General features: G+C 44.2%; 1 protein-coding gene across 4 annotated transcripts in view; it reads right to left on the bottom strand.

Annotated features, from left to right (window-relative positions):
* Positions 1-18,847, bottom strand: part of SHC4 (SHC adaptor protein 4) — a 39,915-nt gene that overhangs the window by 3,134 nt on the left and 17,934 nt on the right. For 3 of the 4 annotated variants that reach the window (XM_055716677.1, XM_005436257.3, XM_055716675.1), the window contains exons 3-10: positions 12,979-13,042; positions 11,974-12,093; positions 10,261-10,314; positions 7,216-7,267; positions 5,743-5,869; positions 3,580-3,757; positions 2,136-2,196; positions 585-764 (exon numbers count right to left, since the gene is read on the bottom strand). In XM_055716677.1, coding sequence (XP_055572652.1) covers positions 585-764; positions 2,136-2,196; positions 3,580-3,757; positions 5,743-5,869; positions 7,216-7,267; positions 10,261-10,314; positions 11,974-12,093; positions 12,979-13,042 — 836 coding nt within the window. The remainder of the gene's footprint in view (positions 1-584; positions 765-2,135; positions 2,197-3,579; positions 3,758-5,742; positions 5,870-7,215; positions 7,268-10,260; positions 10,315-11,973; positions 12,094-12,978; positions 13,043-18,847) is intronic. The other variant, XM_027801142.2, reaches the window with a different exon arrangement.

The following is an 18,847-nucleotide window of genomic DNA, read 5'->3' as shown; positions in this document are numbered from 1 at the left end:
AGCTATATAGGCTTTTAATGGATATCCACCACTGAGTCTGTAAGTCAAGATTTAATTTGACATGCATTTGATACTACTGATCAAACAGTTTGATTTAGAAATTGTTGGATGAGATTCAATGGTCAGTTCTGCAAGAATTAAGAAAAGATTCTCATAACGATCCCACATTGACCTTGCTGTCAATTAAACACTACCGCCTGTGAAGCAAGAGGCAGCTGAGGCCAATTCTACCTTAGAGTGGCTAAGAACTTGAGAATACAGGAGAACCCTCCTCCTTGAGGTATGGTGCAGTCCCAAGCTTTCATATCATCTTAAAGACATTCTTATTATTACTTGTGGAACACCATTGTATCAGTCAACTACAGAAGATGAAAGGTTACTCTGCTTGCTTAACATCACTATTGTTACTCTTTAATCCCCTTTGTCTTGAATTTAAGCAGCAAAAAACCCAACCAGGATGGATTTCTTCCCCCATCTTTTCTATATTTCTTACGGGGAAACCAAAATCTTTCTCCATGAGCACAGATGACAAGACCCCCTCTTTTCAAAGCTTAGAAAGATACGGTATTGCAATGGGAACCTACTGGCCTGACGCAGTGGGCTCCCGTGGGTCTGTGTTGTTGCTGTACCGCGGGCTGTACAGACTGCAGACTGCACGGTCTGTGTGTTGATGTAACACGGATCATCAAAAAGATCTGTTTTGTAGGCAGGCTTCAATAATGTTGCCTCTTTTTTTGTCTTCTGTGATCTTTCACCACAATTACCTGCAATTAGTATATAGTATGCACAGATTTCCTCTATTTTTTTTTTTAAACTCGAGTTAAAATAACTGTAAAAGCTGAAATAGGAACATTGTTCTTATATATCCCACTAAGTCATTCAGAAGGAAAAGAACAATGGCAGATGAACTCATTTTTCCTTATGGCTAGAAGGCACAAGGTACACTATCCAAAATGACTTAGAATGAAGTTTTCAAAAATGTTCCACACTGGTTCAGTTCTGCTTCAAACAGTGTCAGCAGTAAACCCCCCACTGATTGAGAAGAAATTATTAATATGACTCTACAGAGACACAAGCCATATACGTTGTTCGCTGCAAAACCCTTTCCTTCCCCTCTGCACCACAACAAAAGCCTGTGGGAAGCTGAACAATTCTCTCTTGCTATTCTGGTGGAGCAGGGAAGATGGAGGAGGTTGGCGCTTTGTGGCTCTGCCTGGAGAGCCAAAGCCACATCTGTCAGGTTAGGATCCAAGCCTATGAACAGGGTAACAGAATATCCCCTGCAGGGTATGAAAATAATAGCACTGCAGCAGCCAAATAGCATGCATATTTTTGCTCTTCAGCAAACGTTTTATTCATAGATCTATTCATTCATTCTTTTATTTGTTCACCCTCTCTTTGTGGGAACCGTTTGATTCTCCTTTCCTTAAATGAGAAATAACTCAAGAAACTAAACTATCCCCCTGCAGACTGGGTAATGGATGGCTTCAGAGTGGTGCAGGTGGGAATTCAAAAAGGACCTCATTGTACAGTGAAAGAGATGCTGAGGAAATGCGCTCAGGGCATCAGCTATGGCAAGGGAAGTCCAGAAAGGGATGGAGGCTGGTGTCCTGGAGAGCAGGTTTTGGTGAAGGCAAACTGATCTTGGGCACAAAGCTTCCCCCCAAGGCTGGGGAAGGACACCGTTGCACCAAGAAGCCAGTGACGCTATAAGGAAGGGTACAGGCTCTGTTGGAACAACCACCTTGATGCCAATGGTTTGGGTCTCATTGAGCATTTGCAGGGGAAATGGGCATTTTCAGAGACCGATAAGCAACAAAGCATCTTCCTTTTTCAAAGACCATGAAAGGCAATAAAACAACAAAGAGTATGAAAGAATAAAAAGACAAAGAGCTACTGTAGGGCACCATGACAAGTAAAATGAGTAAGTCTGCCAGCAGACATGAAGATAGATTAGTGGCCTTCAGAAAAGCTGTAAGGCCTTTTTGTCTGTCCTTTATCTAGGGAACTAGAAATGACCCACTAAGCAGAACACTTTTCACCATTGTATCAAAAGCCAAGGAAGGGGCAGCTCTTCCAGGCAGTCTGCCTCTGTTAATTCTCCATATGCGTGAGAAGAAAAAGAGAGTACATACCCAGAGTTTTGTTTTCTTCTGGACAATTTTCATATATATTGATGAATGCTGGGCTGCCTGTCTGTAGAAAAATTGCAAAAACAGTCACATAAAGTAGTCCCTTAGAAGCATCGGATAACTTTAAAACATCCATGCACCCGTTAACTGGGATACAGGTAACTAAACGCATCTTCTTCATCCAGAAAGTCCCACCTCATCAAATAATACTTCATATTTCATGCTGATACTCTTCTTTCTACAGGGTATCCTGTTTGGACACATGCCAACCTCACAGAGGCCATTAACTGCCCAGTTATGTATCTAAGGTTTAGTATATGCAGTGTAACTCCTAGGTAATAAAGTTCAGTTTTTTCTTATAAACGTTCCTTGCAATAAAAACAAGGAGAAATGATACAGACATCATGGCTTGAAAGTGAAATGGTCATCAAGTTGTCTGAGCAGCATTAGAAGGTCATCAGAACTGAAAGGCAAAACAAAAAGTAACAACTCACGGAAAAAAGGCATTTGCACTTAACGTGCTGCAGGGCAACTCCTTGCAACAATTCTGGCAAGCTTCAAATGCGCTCTCAGCGTATAGTCAAACATCTTTTTGGAGAACTGTGGGGGAGGCAGAGACCACCAGGCACACAGCTGAGATGGGGGCTATGGTGGAGGTTAACCAAGTGACAAATGGATGGAGCAGCTCGCACGAGAACCTGGGAGCAGCTGCCACCAGAGACAAATAACAGCTGCCAGCGCCAACATTTTAGACAGCACCAACTGGATTCCAGCAGGCACATCTGAGTGTGCTCCCTCTGAGCAGAGCAGTGGTGCCAGCTTCCCCGAGTCGGGAAATGCTGTCGTTTCCAAGAACTCACACAGCAGGCTCTGAAGCCTGTGCAGCCAGTCTGAACTCTGCTGGTTTTACTCCCTGACTGATCGGTTTTTATTCCCCACTATCCCAGAAAAGACCCACAGATATATGGATCTTTTGCTGCTGTGGCTGATTTAACAGAGCCTCTGGAAACCCTCCAAGGGTAATTAATGTTGTACATACATTGCAATCAGTTAATGTTGTATGTATAGGTTGTAGAGCATAATGGACAGAATGAAATATTTATCAGATCACAGAATCAGGAGCCAGGAGGTCCCAGATTTCACAAATGTCCTTTCAGACAAGCCATTTAAATCTGTATCTATTTTCTTCTCACATCTAACATGTGAGCAAGGGAATATTACTTGATCTCCTAAAAGTACTCTAAGGACAAAGCAGTTAATATTTAGAAAGTGCTTTGGGATTCAATTATGTACTAAGCATCATTAAATCTAGCCTAAAAAAAACCTTTTCCCAAGATAATCAGGACCTGGTTCTAATGTTAATGCCATGCTTTACACCACAGTAACTCTTTATTATTCATTCCCATAATAGGCAGCGAACTGTTATCCCAGAAGATGCTGTACTTACCAAGCAATGCTGCTTTTTGCACTGTATAAGACAATTAGCCCTTTGGTCTGTTTGCACTTTCATTCGCATGTCTAACACTCCACCGGTGGGAGGCTCTTTCCCTGGAATTTCGTTGTAATATTCATGATCCTCCCTCTCCTGTGAATTCCCAGCTGATCCATTAGCATTTGCTGCCTCACTGAAAAAATATGGGGGGGGGGAAAAGCACAAGTGATGTAATCAACTGCTTTCTAGTTTAGGCAAACATCCCCAGTGTCCGTGCATCACACAATACACATATTAGCCATACAGAGACTATAAAGGGCTTTGGGCCTGAACTTTCAGAGCTGTTTATTTTTCCAATTAGTTCTTCCGGAATTAAATATGGAGTCATCACAGTTTGGGATGTAGGGAAGTACAGTCACTGTCTTAGCATCAGACAGCCCACATCCCTTTTCCTTTGACTTGAAAAATATATGAGCCATCTACTGAAACAGAGAAGAGTGCCAATGCATCATTCACTAAGGTGCCCAAAATGCAGATGGTAAAACTAATTCCTCTGGCTTCTTGTCTCCACTGTATAAATCTAGGCGTTGCAGGATGGACACACACATAAGACTTTCAAGAGAGAAGTAAAACCTCATGGCATTTAGTTAGAAAAGCATGCAGCCATTTTAGGAAGTCAAATCCTGATACAAAAAAAAAAAATAGTTTGAGTGGAAGGTACCCCAATTTTAATAATCATAATCAATATAACTGTTCTGTTTCAGCTTGAAGAAAACACCGAATGACACAAAGTAGAGCACCCAATGTTTTTCTTCAGCTAAACCAGAACGATGATAGTTTAAATGTACAGCTGATATGCTGCAAAATAGATAGGTGCTTCCTGTACTGTCTCCGGTCCTGAAATAAAAAGCTGATCTCAAATCTTAGTTCTCTGATTAACAAGAACATAATTGGATAAAAGGCCTTGAGCAGGAAAGAGATAAAGTTCAAGTAGCTGATTATGTGATAAGCAGTGCAAGTATTTGATTATGTGATTCATAGTAGTTTGGAAGCGAGTGACTCATTCACACAGCAATATCCGACTCCTCTGCCCCAGGACGGTTCTCTGAGGCTGGCTGCAGGTTGGGCTCAAGGAGGGAATCTAATTCGCCTCTTCCATTTCTCCTTGCTCCAATTTACTTGTGGCATAACTTCGCAGCTTCAGAGGAAAGGCTCTTCTTCTGGTTATTGTCCCCAGGGAAAACAGACCAGTATTAGCAGTGGAATGGCAAGAACCACTATATACACTGAAACCAATATAAACTGGAGCTGGGGCTGCTGTTACCAGTTCTGTGGCACTGCTTTAGGCACCGTACCAGTGACACCACCTGCACAGTGACTCCCGGTGCCCACGATGCAGTTAAGCAGTGTTACTGCTTTACCTGCTTGTGGGAAGTAGCAAGCAATCAAATTTGGCATTACAGTAAAGAAAAGATTTGAGAAAAATAGACATGGCTAACCTGTGAGGAGAGCCATAAATTAGAGCAATTGTGTCCCCAGTGCAATGGAAAAAGGGTAATTGAAACGGGGAACTGCAGTCCAGAAATTAATCTAGGCCTTATATTTCAAGCAACATGCAGAGGACAGGGCTTCATCCTTTAAAACACCAAGCAGTGGCTGCTGTTTCAGTACATGAGGCTGGTCATACCAGGTGGAATCTGAGGCTGCTGCCAGGACATGAGCAGAGTAGCAGAACGGTGAATTACAATGGCTTTTTCCCCACCCCACACTTTCCACAGCTGCAGCAAGCTTACACTTGGCATGGGTCAGGACCAAGCTCAGTATGTGCGCGCACACACGTATGCACAGTACTTACAGAGCTGAACCTACTTGGGCAGAGTAATTTGAACATTTGTTCAACTCACTTGCATGACTTAAGGCTGTTTTAGCTAAGGAACAATACAGCTAAATTCTGTGTGATGCACCTGTGCGAATGTCACAGAAATCAATGGAGTTTACTGAAATAAGCTAATTTTAGTCTATTATACCTTGTACGTACAGCATATATTACAATCAGAGTATGTCCAGAAAACTAGTCAAAGCATCTTATCTGTAGATCACTCTTCAGAGCATATTATTTTCCTGAAAAGTATTATAAGAGAAGGAAGCTGCCAGTTTAGCGACTGAGAATGTGCTGACCTTTCATTAGGTGTAACCAGGCTAGATGGATTCTTCAGGTACTGTTTGAACCGGAGCTCAAAAGCCTGTCCTATGGTGTTTATCACCTCCTGCGCCATCCCATTGGGACATTCCAGGATGTGGCATGCTGCAAAGAGACACCTTTAATTAAAGTAAGTAAATGCATTTTATACCAGAAAAGAGACACAAGCGATATTGTTTACAGCAGAAAAGCTGGGCATGAAATTATGCATCTAGATAGCTCTAGGACATTACCCAGAGTGAGATTTTTGATGTGTTAAGGAGGTTGCTCCAGGTATTGTTTTAATCACAGTATCAACTGACACCTCAATAAAAGAAACTCTCCATTTATGCTTCCTGCATGGAGCGCTCCTGTCCCTCCTTCTCCCTCCCTGCCTGGCAGTAAGCAGAAGCAGTGGAGAGCACCAGCCCTGCCAGTGTGCAGTTATGATGTGAAACAGCACAAAACCACAAGTACGGGTGGCTCCGGCAGCCAGGGGCAAGGCCAAGGCTCTCTTGGGGCAAGACAGTGTTCCTGCCACCAGTCCTTGTTCTCATGCACAACCTCAGGACACTCACCCCAGCAGCGCGTCCTGTGCCCAGGACCAGCTCTCCCCACTGCGGAGCCACCCTGAGATGGTACTCGGGGATGGTGCTGGGCCAGATGCCAGCACTGCCTGCAGCCTGCCAGGGTACAGGAGGTCTGCACATCCCTGCATCAATACTGAGACTTATTGCTGAATCCACAGGGTGCCCCAAGTTAGTCAAAATAGCGGTGATGGAGCTACAGAGATGTGGCAGGCCAGACTGTAAGGCTCCAGCCCAGCTTCTCCTGAAAACATCCTGATCTTCCGAGCCATCCATGGCACCTCAGAGTAAGCCCTCCTGTGAGCTGTCTGCCAACCTCGGAGCCACCGGCAGTGTTGCTCTGAAAACTGTTTGGCATGAAAGAAGCAGCCACAGGCCAGTCTTTCTTGTACTGCAGGCAAATAATGGGAGTGATGGAAAGGGATCTTGCCCCCTGGGTTAGCCTCCAGAGGGGAGGAGGTCTCGTACACCCAAGTGCAATCCCCATTCTGCCTTCCAGCAACATACGCTGGAGTCTGGGTTAGATGAGGAGGCTCCTTCACTCCCCTTCCCCCACCTGGAAGCTGACCCAGAGCAGGGCAGCTGCCCACCTTGCCAAGCCTGCCCTTCCTCCCCAGGCAAGGCCAGCATGGGAAGACTCCTACCCCTGCATGGAGCCAGCAGCTCCATACAGCTTCAGTCAGACCTGAGGACTGTCACTTCACTGCACAAAGAACGTGACACTTAAAGCCACAGCCTCAAACCATCACCCATATCCACACAGGAAAGTCAGAAATTGTACAGAATATTGACCTGTTTAGTAGCCTTCTTGTTCTAAAACTCCAACAGTCCCTTGGTAAAGCAATCATACAAACATGTATAACAATCTGAAAATTGCTTCCGTACCTCTCTGATTAACAGGATCTTTGGCTACATATGCAACGTAGTCTGTTGTATCCTATAGGAAAGAAGACAACAAATGTATTTGACTTTATGAACAACCCTACCACCAAAGGAAAGCAATTAAGTATAAAGAGATATATTTTCAGCTTTTTAAAGCATGCTTCTTTCCGGGAAAACAACCAGAGGTACTAACAAAGTGGGCTATGGGAAAAATCAGTGACACACGGGTGGCTATCAACACAGTAATTGTCCTGGAACCTTTTTCTTGTAATAAACGCATTAGACCATTTGGCATTCTTTGCATCTTCAACAAACTGTGTATTATATTCCAGACACTGCCCCAGGAGTAATTCCTCATCAGCAGGCAATGCTGCTCTCTTCCACCACTCCCACGGAGCTTGAAGCCTCTCCGGTGTAACGCATGAGGGCTGCGTGCCTGCCAGTCACAGCTTTTAGCTGGGACAGTCCTTAGCAGTATCAGTGCAAGATAAAACACTGCTAATATATTGCAAAGGACAAGTTAAAGTGCTCTCTATGTGTAGCATGAAGATCGAGTTTTGAAGGCATCTTAGAAAAAGTTAATCTTTAAAACACTGCAGAATACAATAGGTATCTGATCTCAGTTGCTGCTGCCCGACTTTAATCTGGCTATGATCAGGTTAAATGACTCTCCATCTCAAGGCTGCTGCTGAGATCAGACAACCTCCATATAATCGGTTGCCTGTTTCAGACTCTCTTTCCAGCCAACACTGAACTAATCCTCACTTTTCCTAGTCAAACTGAAAAGGAAACTGGAATAGAAAAATTATTATTTCAAGTCACACTGCAAAAGCAAAGAGTCACTTGATAATTCAGTGTTATAGTAAAAATGGTGAGGTAATGAATAACATTCTTTTAATTATTAAAGATGCATTTTGTTATTTTGGATCTTTAAGGTGGGATGGGGAAAACGCAATTTGCAGCTTAAAGGCATGACTCTCTTGAGGGAAGATGCAATCAGCTGGCAGGAAACAAGGCCCTCATTTGCAATATGCACAAGAACAATCATTTAATAATTCAGAATGAATGACACAAGAGGCAAGTCTTAGGGCCAGCAGAACTTGTCCTAGATAACTTTTTAAAATCTCCTAAGCTAATATCATTAAAACAAAGCAAGCTAAATATTTCTTATGCATTTAGTGAACTCAATTTCCTTCCTTTTAGTTTTTTCTTAAAGTTCATAAATACTTTAGGATACACTTTTAAAATAAATTACATCTAGAGATCAACTAGACACTAAAGTAACTGGAGCAGTACCTGCTATTTTTATATCTTTGAAATGTTTATGTACATGCATGGATGACTTTGCTTCAAAATAAAGCCAGAACAGGCTTTATTCTTGGGCAGAATATTGCTAGTCCTCAACAGCGCAGAGGAACACTGAATTGCACTTAGACCCTGAACGTGGGGGCAGGTGGAAAGACACATTCTGTGGAAACTATCTCCCATTTTAAAGGTAAAGGGAATTTTAAAAAGTTATCTGAACAAGCCACCAAAACCACCCCTTATGTGAAATGCCACTAGATTTACCGTTACCACTGCTGAGCAAGACCTCCATCTTACATATTCTCCCAGTGAGAAAAGTGTCACCAGCTGCACCACCAAGCCCCTTCCTCACAGCACATCTGTGTGCAAGTGCATCTCTTGGTGGTTCTGCCGCTATTCTCTGACCAAACCCAGCCCTGCGTAGCCTGTGAGATCTGATGGGATCGCTGTTACAAGAACAATGCAGGATAATAGTATCAAAAAAACATGTAAACGAGCCCTGGAGAATTACTCAGCCAACCTGCTGAGCAGAGGTCTGAAAACACATCCCTGAATTTTCCAGACTGGAAATGTTACATAAAGACAAACTAGACAGCCAGCATCTAGGGTTCGGTACATACTTCAGAACCAAGTCAGCATAAAGATATATTTAAATTGTTTAACTATGAAGAAAGCTGGAATTCGGAAATGAAGCATTGGGGTGCTCAGCACAACAGCACGCCAGTGCTTGGAGCTACCTGGAAATCCGCATCAGGAAGGGTCTGCAAAGCCCAAGGACTGTATCGTACAGTGTGGCATATTAGGATAGCACAGGCAACTAAAGGTGAAAATTGAACTTCGACTCCCAAAATGCCTTAAGCTTTAAACAGGATCTTTCTGGATGTGGTACTTCAGCAGCAGGCCCGCGCTGCACCTCCCTTCTGGGCGCAGGACCGACAGCACAGAGCCTGCACACGCGCTCCCTCCCCTCTTCCCAGCCCAGCTCCAGAAAGCTCCGGCTCTCAGGCAGCTTGGGCAGCATCTCTGAGCAGCTGGGCTCCTTACGTCACCCACATGGCTCTCCAGAGAAGATCTGTCAGCCACACAGGGCCAGTTCCCAGCTATTTTCCCTTGCCTGCTCCTAAATCCAAAGAGGCAGATCTGTCATTTTCCAGTCAAAGCTGGATCTGGCGTCCACCCCAGCGTTATCAAGAGCATGACCCAGAGCCTCCTCTTTTCCCTGTTTGATAGCACAAGAGCAGGGAGGCATTTAACAAAATTGAAGGGCAGACAATTAAAAAATGATTAAAAAAAAATACTGTTTTCCTACCACATGGAGTGTGAAATTCAGAATGCTGGCAGGGCTGGGCTTGCCTAGATTCAGAGAATAGGGCATGTTTATGGATGGCAAATGCCCTGCTTATAATCACTGCAATAAAGAGTTTGGGAGAGGACAGAAAACCTCTTGCTTGAAAACATCAATGATCTCATGACTATGATACTAGGAGAAAAAAACCCCACGTATCTGCAGGAAAAAGGTTATGCCACCTCTGTGTCATAGAAGCTGTTTGTTAGACTCAAAAATTCATCTAAAAATTTAGAGATGCCAATGCTGAACACTTTTGTGACAGGTATTGGATTACAGGGAGCACATTTAGTGCTTGTGGGGATAGGAAGGGATGAAGCAAAGTATTTGCAGGTACTTTTATTCTTATAATAATTTCATTATACCTGCAGAAGTGTACCTTATAAATCAATACTTACTGGGTCACCTCCAGAAGCAAATGAGATGGACTGCATGTGATGGTTGGCAATAATCTGAAAAGCATGACAAACTAGTTAAACATGCTTATGTGCCACACACTTAGAAAACAGCAGAGCATATATCTTCATAGAGCAAGCAAGTTCATGACAACCCAATCCATTAATACATGCACGTATCTACCGTGAAGGAGATAAAAACAGGAATATTTTTGAGACTGCCTAATCTTGTCTAGTAATGTCTAGATCCCCGAGTAACCTTCCCTAAAGGGTTTTCATAATGAGTTTGACCACCAACTTCTAACCTGCTCAGTCTGAAGCTAAATAAAACCTTGAAAGGGGAATAACTGGAGACACTGGATGCATTTACAAAGTCTTGAGATATTAATTCATCTTAAAATTATCAACAATTTTATTTAAATGCCTGGTGTATATAACGGTGGTGTTTTTACAAACAGGCCCCATTAATACTCTGGTCATATTCTCTCTCACCACTAGCACCAAACTGTGACCTGGCAGAAATTTCACTAGCCAGATCGAGCATTGGCTTTTCTTGGTTTCAAACACTACCTCATCTCAGGAGACAAACTGTTCTTCATTATAAAATCAAGTGCAATAAATTATGCAGATGCGAACACAGTGAAACATGGCAGCAATGCACGAATAGAACAAATTGGATTTTCCATTTGCAAAGCTCTAGTAATGAAACAGAAAGAATTTCAAGACAGTGCCCTGCAAGCCTGGGCATGCAGTGAACGGGCACATGGGTGTATTTGGAAGATTTGTCCTGCTGGCTTTTAGTCCCGTTACAAACAGAACAGGTTAGAAGGGCCATACGTTAGCTGCCAAGCCCAGAGTTCCACCTGCTGCAGGTAAGCCCTTTGCTGCTGTACCTGAAAGGACAAGAAACCCGGTGCCATAAACCCGTATCCCTCCTAGCACAGAGGTCCAAGGGACCGGAGACCTCTGTGCTGCAGGCAAACCCCCAAGAGCTGCTTCACACTCAACACAGCATCAGCACCGGTCAGTAATTCCCCACAGCCAGCGAGCCAAAACTACCTCCCTGATGTTCCCCTGCTCCAGCTGGGAGTGAAACCCACTGCTGGCCCCAGGCGAGATCACACTGAGAGATGAAGCCAACAGTTGATGGAGGCATTATGTGGGCAGGACAAAGCTCCTTATCACACCTGCCAAGAAGGAAGCACACCCCAGCTCCAGGGCATGATCCAGGCTCTCAGGAGCACATCTCGATGGAGCCCAGAGACTTTGCATAGTATAACTGATTATGCATATATGTTACCCAGCTGTAGAACAGCTCCGAACACCACCAAAGCCAAGCTCTGACTCATTGTTTATATCAATTTCATTTTTTTCCTAGGACTTCTCAGAAACTCCAGTCAGGACTAGTGCCTTGTTTGTTAGGCACTGTACAGCCAGAGACACACACAGAGAAACAGTCTGCCAAGCGCTTAAGGATCCCTCCCCATGGAAGACACCATCACAAACAAAAAGGACATGTACTACATGTCCAATTCCTCCAAAGTGCTCTCATTTTTAAATTCAGAGGCATCATGTAATTCAGCTTTACCAGGCACCCACAAGAAGACTAAAGGGTACTGCTTTCCCTTTGAAGCGCCCAGCCTTTCCTTCAGAAGCCACAAAAGGAGGAAAATACAGTGGCATAGAGAAAAGGACACTGATTTATATGTATCCTACCTGCTGCGTGTCAACATTAATCAAAGTAAGGCTGCTTGTTGAAATGGTCAGCTTTATATTCACGCCAGAAAACTGAAGGTTACTTTTGCCAAGTACAGAAGACAGAAACTTCACTGGAGGCTTTGAACAAAGAAACAAAAGAAAGAGGCTGTCAGCTGAGTCTGTCAGGGGCAGAAACACATCAAAGTCAAGTAGATTTTTACAATATCTTATTGAGAATTTCAATGGAGCATGGACAATGGCTTGATCAGATGCAAATAGATCTTCTAACAAATATCAGCCTTGAACACAATACTTGTAGGCATGGGTTTTATGTCAATAATGGGAAAAAAGTTTTAAAGCAAAATCCCAGTGAGCTAAATGTTATAGCTGGCTTCGTAATTCAGAATGTGTAGTTTTCTTGCTGAACTCCACCCCGTTTCCTGGGGATAAAGCGTTTCCGAGTAAATCAAGAAAATCTCTCATACATTAATTTTTCAGGAACAAGTTCATTCCTCCCAAGCCCCATAGTTACAGAAGGGAATTGGTAAGTTCTACTGGACACAACCCAACAGCAGCCATGGCTGTTGCCCCTCATTGCATCCCAGTTATTTAATAAGCGATCAGCCCACTAAACACTGCCATTTTAGTTGTGATTTTTTTACATATATCAAATAAGTCAGGTAACCCTCCAGCGAATGAGCTCCTTCTTCCAATCAAAAAAATAGCCTCTGACATTTTACCAGCCAGAACCTAAAACTTGTAAAGCACTAAGCACTGTGAAGGCTGGTAGGAGCAGGAACTCTGGGCAAAGCATTAATCCTGAAGAAAATAAGGCAGGACATTGCCCCAGCCCCAAAGTCAGCAAGCTGAACACCCTGCTGCAAGCGCTTTCAGATTATACAGAGTTCAGATGGATTCATGTGACCTAACTCCAGTGTGAACAGAAGTCTGTTAGGGAATCAGGTATCCAGCTTATCAAAAGCAGATATAGAAAATTAATCATTCAGCTAAAACAGTATTTACCTTCCGCTTTTTTATAGCTCCATTTGTACCTGATACAGCTTCACACAGTCGGCTTATTGCTTCCCTGCAAACAGAAAAATACAGCACAAACTGTTGGATCATCCGTAACAGGGCCTGCAACTCTGCAATTTATTGTTATCATCCCACTTATAAACAAATCTTCTGAAAGGTCTTTCACATTTGTTTTTCTTTCTTCTTTCCTCCCACTGTTAAAAAAAAAATGCAACTACTTAACAGAATACAATGATTCAGCAGCTTGGTTTGGGTTGATTCTTTTTCTTCACAAAACACATCAGTTTCACGTAACAAAAATCTGTCTTTAAAAAAAATCCCCATCAACTAACCACAAGAAACTCAAACAACCTAACGCCTTCAAATCCTTTTCCTTAATACAGCTGATAGATTTCTGGCTTGGCAGGGAAGAGAACCTCCCTGACTTAATCCTTTTTATTTAGAGCAGGAGTGGGGTGCTGAGTGAGCCCAGCTGTGTGCCCTGATTGCCCTTCTGGTGTTTGGGGTTTCTCTTTTTCTTTTTTTTTTTTAAAAAAAAAACGCTGGGGGAGAAGGAGGTGTAATCAGCCTCTCCAGTTCCTTTTTCAGATCTGAGGTCTCAGTTCATATCTTTCCATCTCTGGCAGGTATTTCCCAATCCAGACGTCCTTTCCAGCCACCCACTATTCTCTACAGTTGCCTCTCGGTTAGAGAAGCAGAAGGCTAAGGCATAAAGCACTCGCCATGTTTATGGGTCTATATGAAAGACAGCTAAATCACACACCTAATATACCACAGTGGCGCACTGCGTCTATTTTCCGCACTTGAACAAAGAGAATCCTGATACATGCTCAGGCAGGTGACGGGTTTGGACACACAGTGGAGCACTCGACTGCCCTGGCTGAGGTTAGCCCACCAGCATGAAAAAACCCTTTTGCTGGCAGTCACAGGCTTTCCCTGACCGATACTTACTGCGTTAAAGTCAACAGAAAAACGGTGACTTACTGGGCTGGGATGTGCTTAGCACATTTCCTTAACCTTGCCTGGACACCCTGGTGTGAGCCGCAGCCCCTGACCTCTGCTACTGCCCTGGCCCCCCACCACGGGGCTGCTGGGTGAGCTGTGCTGCCGCCCCCCCCATCCCCTTCCAGTTCCCATGCTGGATGACTTCATTTTGAGGCTGTAGCCTCAGCCATTCTCTCATGGCTGAACCCAGACTTGGGCTTTCAACAGTTGCGATTTTGATTTGTTCTTAAGGGGAAGGGAATTAGTTTGTTTAATTATTTGTTTATATTATTAGATTATTATCCAAAGAGCTAATTAGGAAATGAGCTAGTTAGGAAAGTCTGTCTGTTTTCAGATCCTGGTACGTGTGTGGGAGAAACATGTCACTGGGCTTCATCTCCGATAAAGTTTTGGTTCAGAAGGGCTGAAAAATATCAGGCGACCACACAATGGCGAGAGGCTTCAGCCAGATATGCCCCATGAAGCAGAGGTGCCCCACTGAGAACTGTGGTCCCCCAGGACCCCGCGCCGTGCCTGGGGAGCAGATCAGACCACAAGTAAAGCCAGCACAGTGCTGCTGAACCGCAGCTGCCCCCTGCTCGGTGTCCCACCGACACCGCTACGCTGAGGGGCTACATGCTTAAAGCACGGAAGATCAGCGATGCTACATCAGGTCATCCTGTCAGAGAACATCCTGAGGAACTTAACCTGCAGACTGTCAAATGAACGGAGACACCTCACCCATGGCAAAATAATAAAAATGTCATTAATATGTTCTGAGTGAAAACAGCAGGGAAGAAGAGAAGCCTGATGGTGGGCTATAGAGGATGGGTCAGAAACGCAAGCCTTTTAAACACTGCCCTTCTTCAGCCTTTTAAAGCAAAGCACTTCCCCCTGCACAGCTGAAAATATGCTTCTGAAGCAAATTCCTGATATCCTTCTTGTTTAGTTCCTGTTTTATTTAGCTGTTACCAGTAGAAAGGCCAAAACTAAATAAATTAATAAATGAATGAATGAATGAACGGATGAATAAATAAATACAAAAGGCATCCTGCAGGATGATCTTGCAGATTCCAATAATCAGCTTGGAAAACGAGAGCTCATCTTCTCATTCAATATTAAAGGAAATTAATATCAGAGCCAAGACATTAGGGCTACTAGGAGCCTTCATGTCTAGCTCTACCTAGAAAGAAAACCAGACACAGAACAAATTGGAAAAAACAGGGAAGTCCTCTATTTTAGTGACAAATGAGTTCTCGCACACTTCAGGCAGCCCATATGGAATAAGAAGTTGTAGGCAAAGTTGCCAGCAACAGATCCCATCCATTCTTGTATAAGCCAGTGTGATGACTGCCCACTTCACAATGCCCTGAAGCCCTTGTCCAGCAAATAGGAACCAAAAGTTAGGCAAATAATTTCTACTTAATAGTTTCTACTACCCCTCTTTGATAGGGGAAATCATCTTCTCACAGGCATTTCTTGCTGTATACCTCTGGGCGATTTTCCATGCAATCTAACAAACCTTCTCAAATACTATTTTAAAGGGGTGAAAAGCAGCAGTTTAGTAACACCTCACTGCTACAGCTGAACACTTTGAACCCTCAGTCATTTCCAGGGGGCAGGTAGACCCAAACTACAAACTGCACCATATATTAGGAAGAATAGAAACTCTGGATACGTCCACAGTAAACTGAAATATGATTTACTGTATCCGTGCTTTCTTCCTGGAAATCCACTATTAATTCATTCTTACAGCTGTTCATTTTCAAACAGCTGCTCAGGCAAGTCTCTGCTTTTAGATCTGCCAGATGGCATGTACCTGTGCATAGCCTGTGTCATTAATTGCCTGGTTCCTGGATGAATGTGCAGCTTTATGGGTTCTAGCATTTGCTTGTCCATTTGATATCTTCCAAATCTGAGGCAGAAGCAGAAAAATGTGGCCTTGTTATTCCAGTCATGTGGCTGCTTTTTCTTTCTCTCCTCCCTGTCATTCATCCAAAGCAAACACTTTGGTTTGGGTTTGGGGTTTTTTTGTTTTCTTTTAAATCACCCTGAATGAGATGACTCCATTTGCGTACTCTGCAACAGCTCTTCTCAACCCTGGGAGCCACAGAATGAAATCCGGAGAGCTGTGAGGAATTTAAATTCCTGTAGTTTAAGGCAAATAAAATCTTGCTCCTCGACTCCTCAGGCATCTTTTGCCATGTGAAGCAGAGTCACTGCCTGTCAGTCCTGCAGTGCCCACACGATTACATAAACTGGTCATTGTTTCATTGACACAGTTTTCACTTTCTGTAGTGAATGGAAGAGATTTGGGTCAGCTCTTTTTATCATCCTGAAAAATATTACTCTGAAGCACTTTGGTCCCCTGGACTGTCACCAGCAGCAGACCATCCACTGGGGGGGGAGTTTCCCCCAAGTTACTCTCCTGGGCACTATTCAGCAAGGATCAAGGCTGGCACAGTTCCCAGGGGGCACCTCTGTGGGATCCAGGAGGTGGGACAGGGGAGCAGGAGGGATCTCTCTGACTGGGACACCGATACTCCTGAGCACACAACTCCCCACCTCCTGGGCTAAGGGATACTGAAGCAGGACAGTGCCACAGCCCCCCAAAAATCTGGTGCAGCCTCCTAGTCCCCCAGGGCACCGCTCCCTGTGCCCGCTGGGTTAGCAGCCAGCCACTCGGCAAGGGCTCAGCAAGCACTGGGGCGGGAGGGAGTGACAAGGACGGCCCCATTTTTGGCATCCATGAGCCTTTCGATCAGCTCAGCTGTACAGTCCACAGGTTTTCCCTGAGTCTGCACCTCTGGAGCAAAACCCACAGCAGATGCTCCTCCCCGAGCATGCACATGCAGGAGAGCAACACCCTGGCAGTAACAGTGAGCGCTTTGTTTATTGTTCCCCCAAATGAGAGTAAAAGATGAGAGATGGGCTGATGTAAGCAAGTAAGCATGCTGTTGGAGATTGGCTTTTAAGCATCTAGGGCTCTGCCTACGCTATCTAACAGAAAGGGATTGTGTGGCTCGACAAAGTTGAAATTAATCTTCTGAACAAAGTCAGCCTTCTTCCAGCAGCCCTTGCCAGCAGCACGTTTCAGACGCCCTTCACCGCCTGACCACTTTCAAGTTTGCAAGTTAATGCCCCCATCTGAGATACAGAATCCCTTTTTCCAGCAGTGCAATGACTAATAATAAGCTTGATTTAACAGAAGTGGGAGACACATGATACGAAAAGAGCTGAAGGGCTGGCGAAGGGAAGTGCATGTAAGGGTCCAGCAAAGGCAGGAGGGCGACAGCCCAAACATACCTGGTACCAAGGACAAGAAGCACAGCATGTTTATGGGCGGCCATTCAGAAAAATACAAAGTCTGTCAAGCAGAGGAACCTGCCACCCTTATTATTATTTCTCAGTGTTACTCTTGTCATCTACATGGAGTCTGGGATCACAGATTTCTGCAAAATAGGAGGGATGTCCTAAGAGCAGGTGACTTGGGTCACAGGCGGGCAACGGCAGCAGGCTGGAAAAGAAAACTGCCGCGGCAAAATCTCCTCTGTCAACCTCCTCGCCGTACAGCCACCAAGGGCCAAAGGGACAGAGCACCTGGGTGCCTGGCCCTTCCTTCCCTTGCTGTGCTGCGTCACTGGGCCTGACAGCCATACGGCAGCTCTGCACCCCCACCGCACTCGCAGCGCTGGAGAGGCCACCGCCTGCCTTCCCCAGCCCTGTGCCTGGTACGCTACTGAAAATGCAAGTCCAGCAAGAAACTTGAAAATAAATCCTCCATGCTCATGTCTTCTGGCTCCTCACTGCACTTTGGCAAACACGAGTCTGTTGATCTTTCCAACGTTCACGTGAGGTAGGTAAATAATATCTTTAAAGATCAGGAGACTAAGAATGCACACACACATAAAGCAAGGCGGGGAGCAGACACAATTAGCAACCCTTTCTACATCACTTTAAAACAGAAGATGCCTCTTTGTTTAGTGAAATGGCATCGGAGTAAAAACATTTTTCTACCCTCAGTACAAAGAACAGAGATGATTAAAATGGGATCATTTCCAATAACTCCTTGGTTGGTGCATTGTGCATGCTGTCTATAAACTTACTCCCCCGGGAGAACAATAGGGGAATGATCAATGTTATCTTCGCTCCAGTCAGCTTGTAATCGATCGAACTTTAAAGTTTGCATGCATGAGCTCAGCACTTCAGCATTCAGTTTGCAAACAGTTTAAGTTTTGAATTTCTCATGCACAAAAGAGCCCGTTAAGGTCAATGGTGGCATTTTTTTTAGGTGATGGAAAGATTTCCATTGTTAAGTTTTCACATAGCTCCAGTTAACAAAACCTTACTATTCGGGCCAAATTTAAGTTGGCAAGCTCTCATCACACAGTAATTCAGATTCATTATTTTCCAGACAAACCATCCAAAGCCCTGTTTTGTAGGCGCAGCAGCATACATATTCGGTGTCTTGCAAACGGGAGATAACCTCGCTCTTTGGCCGAGGCTGTTCAAGAATTCAGTGGCTCGGTCTGAATGGGCTGGGCTGACTGCCGTGGGCTAAGTGTACTACACGGCTCTTTTTGATGAGTAAATGACTAGGCTGAGGGGTGTATATTTGCATCTCAGGCACTTCTTCATATACACATGCAGGAACTGGGTGACTGCGTGCTTATGCTGATTGTAAATGTCAACAATCACTGCTGATTTTGAATATAAAACAAATGGGGCAGCTTTCAAGTGCAGTATATAAGCACTTAAGAACTCAAGTTTTCCAGTTTCTTCCTTTTAGCTTATAAGCCTGGGAGCCAATAGGTAGAAATGTTAACACTTATCTCTTCATGTTCCTTTCCTTTCTACAGGATTTCTTTGATAT

Source organism: Falco cherrug, chromosome 7 (assembly GCF_023634085.1).
Source record: "Falco cherrug isolate bFalChe1 chromosome 7, bFalChe1.pri, whole genome shotgun sequence".
NCBI classification, from domain to species: domain Eukaryota; kingdom Metazoa; phylum Chordata; class Aves; order Falconiformes; family Falconidae; genus Falco; species Falco cherrug.
This window is presented reverse-complemented; position numbering and strand designations above follow the sequence as displayed.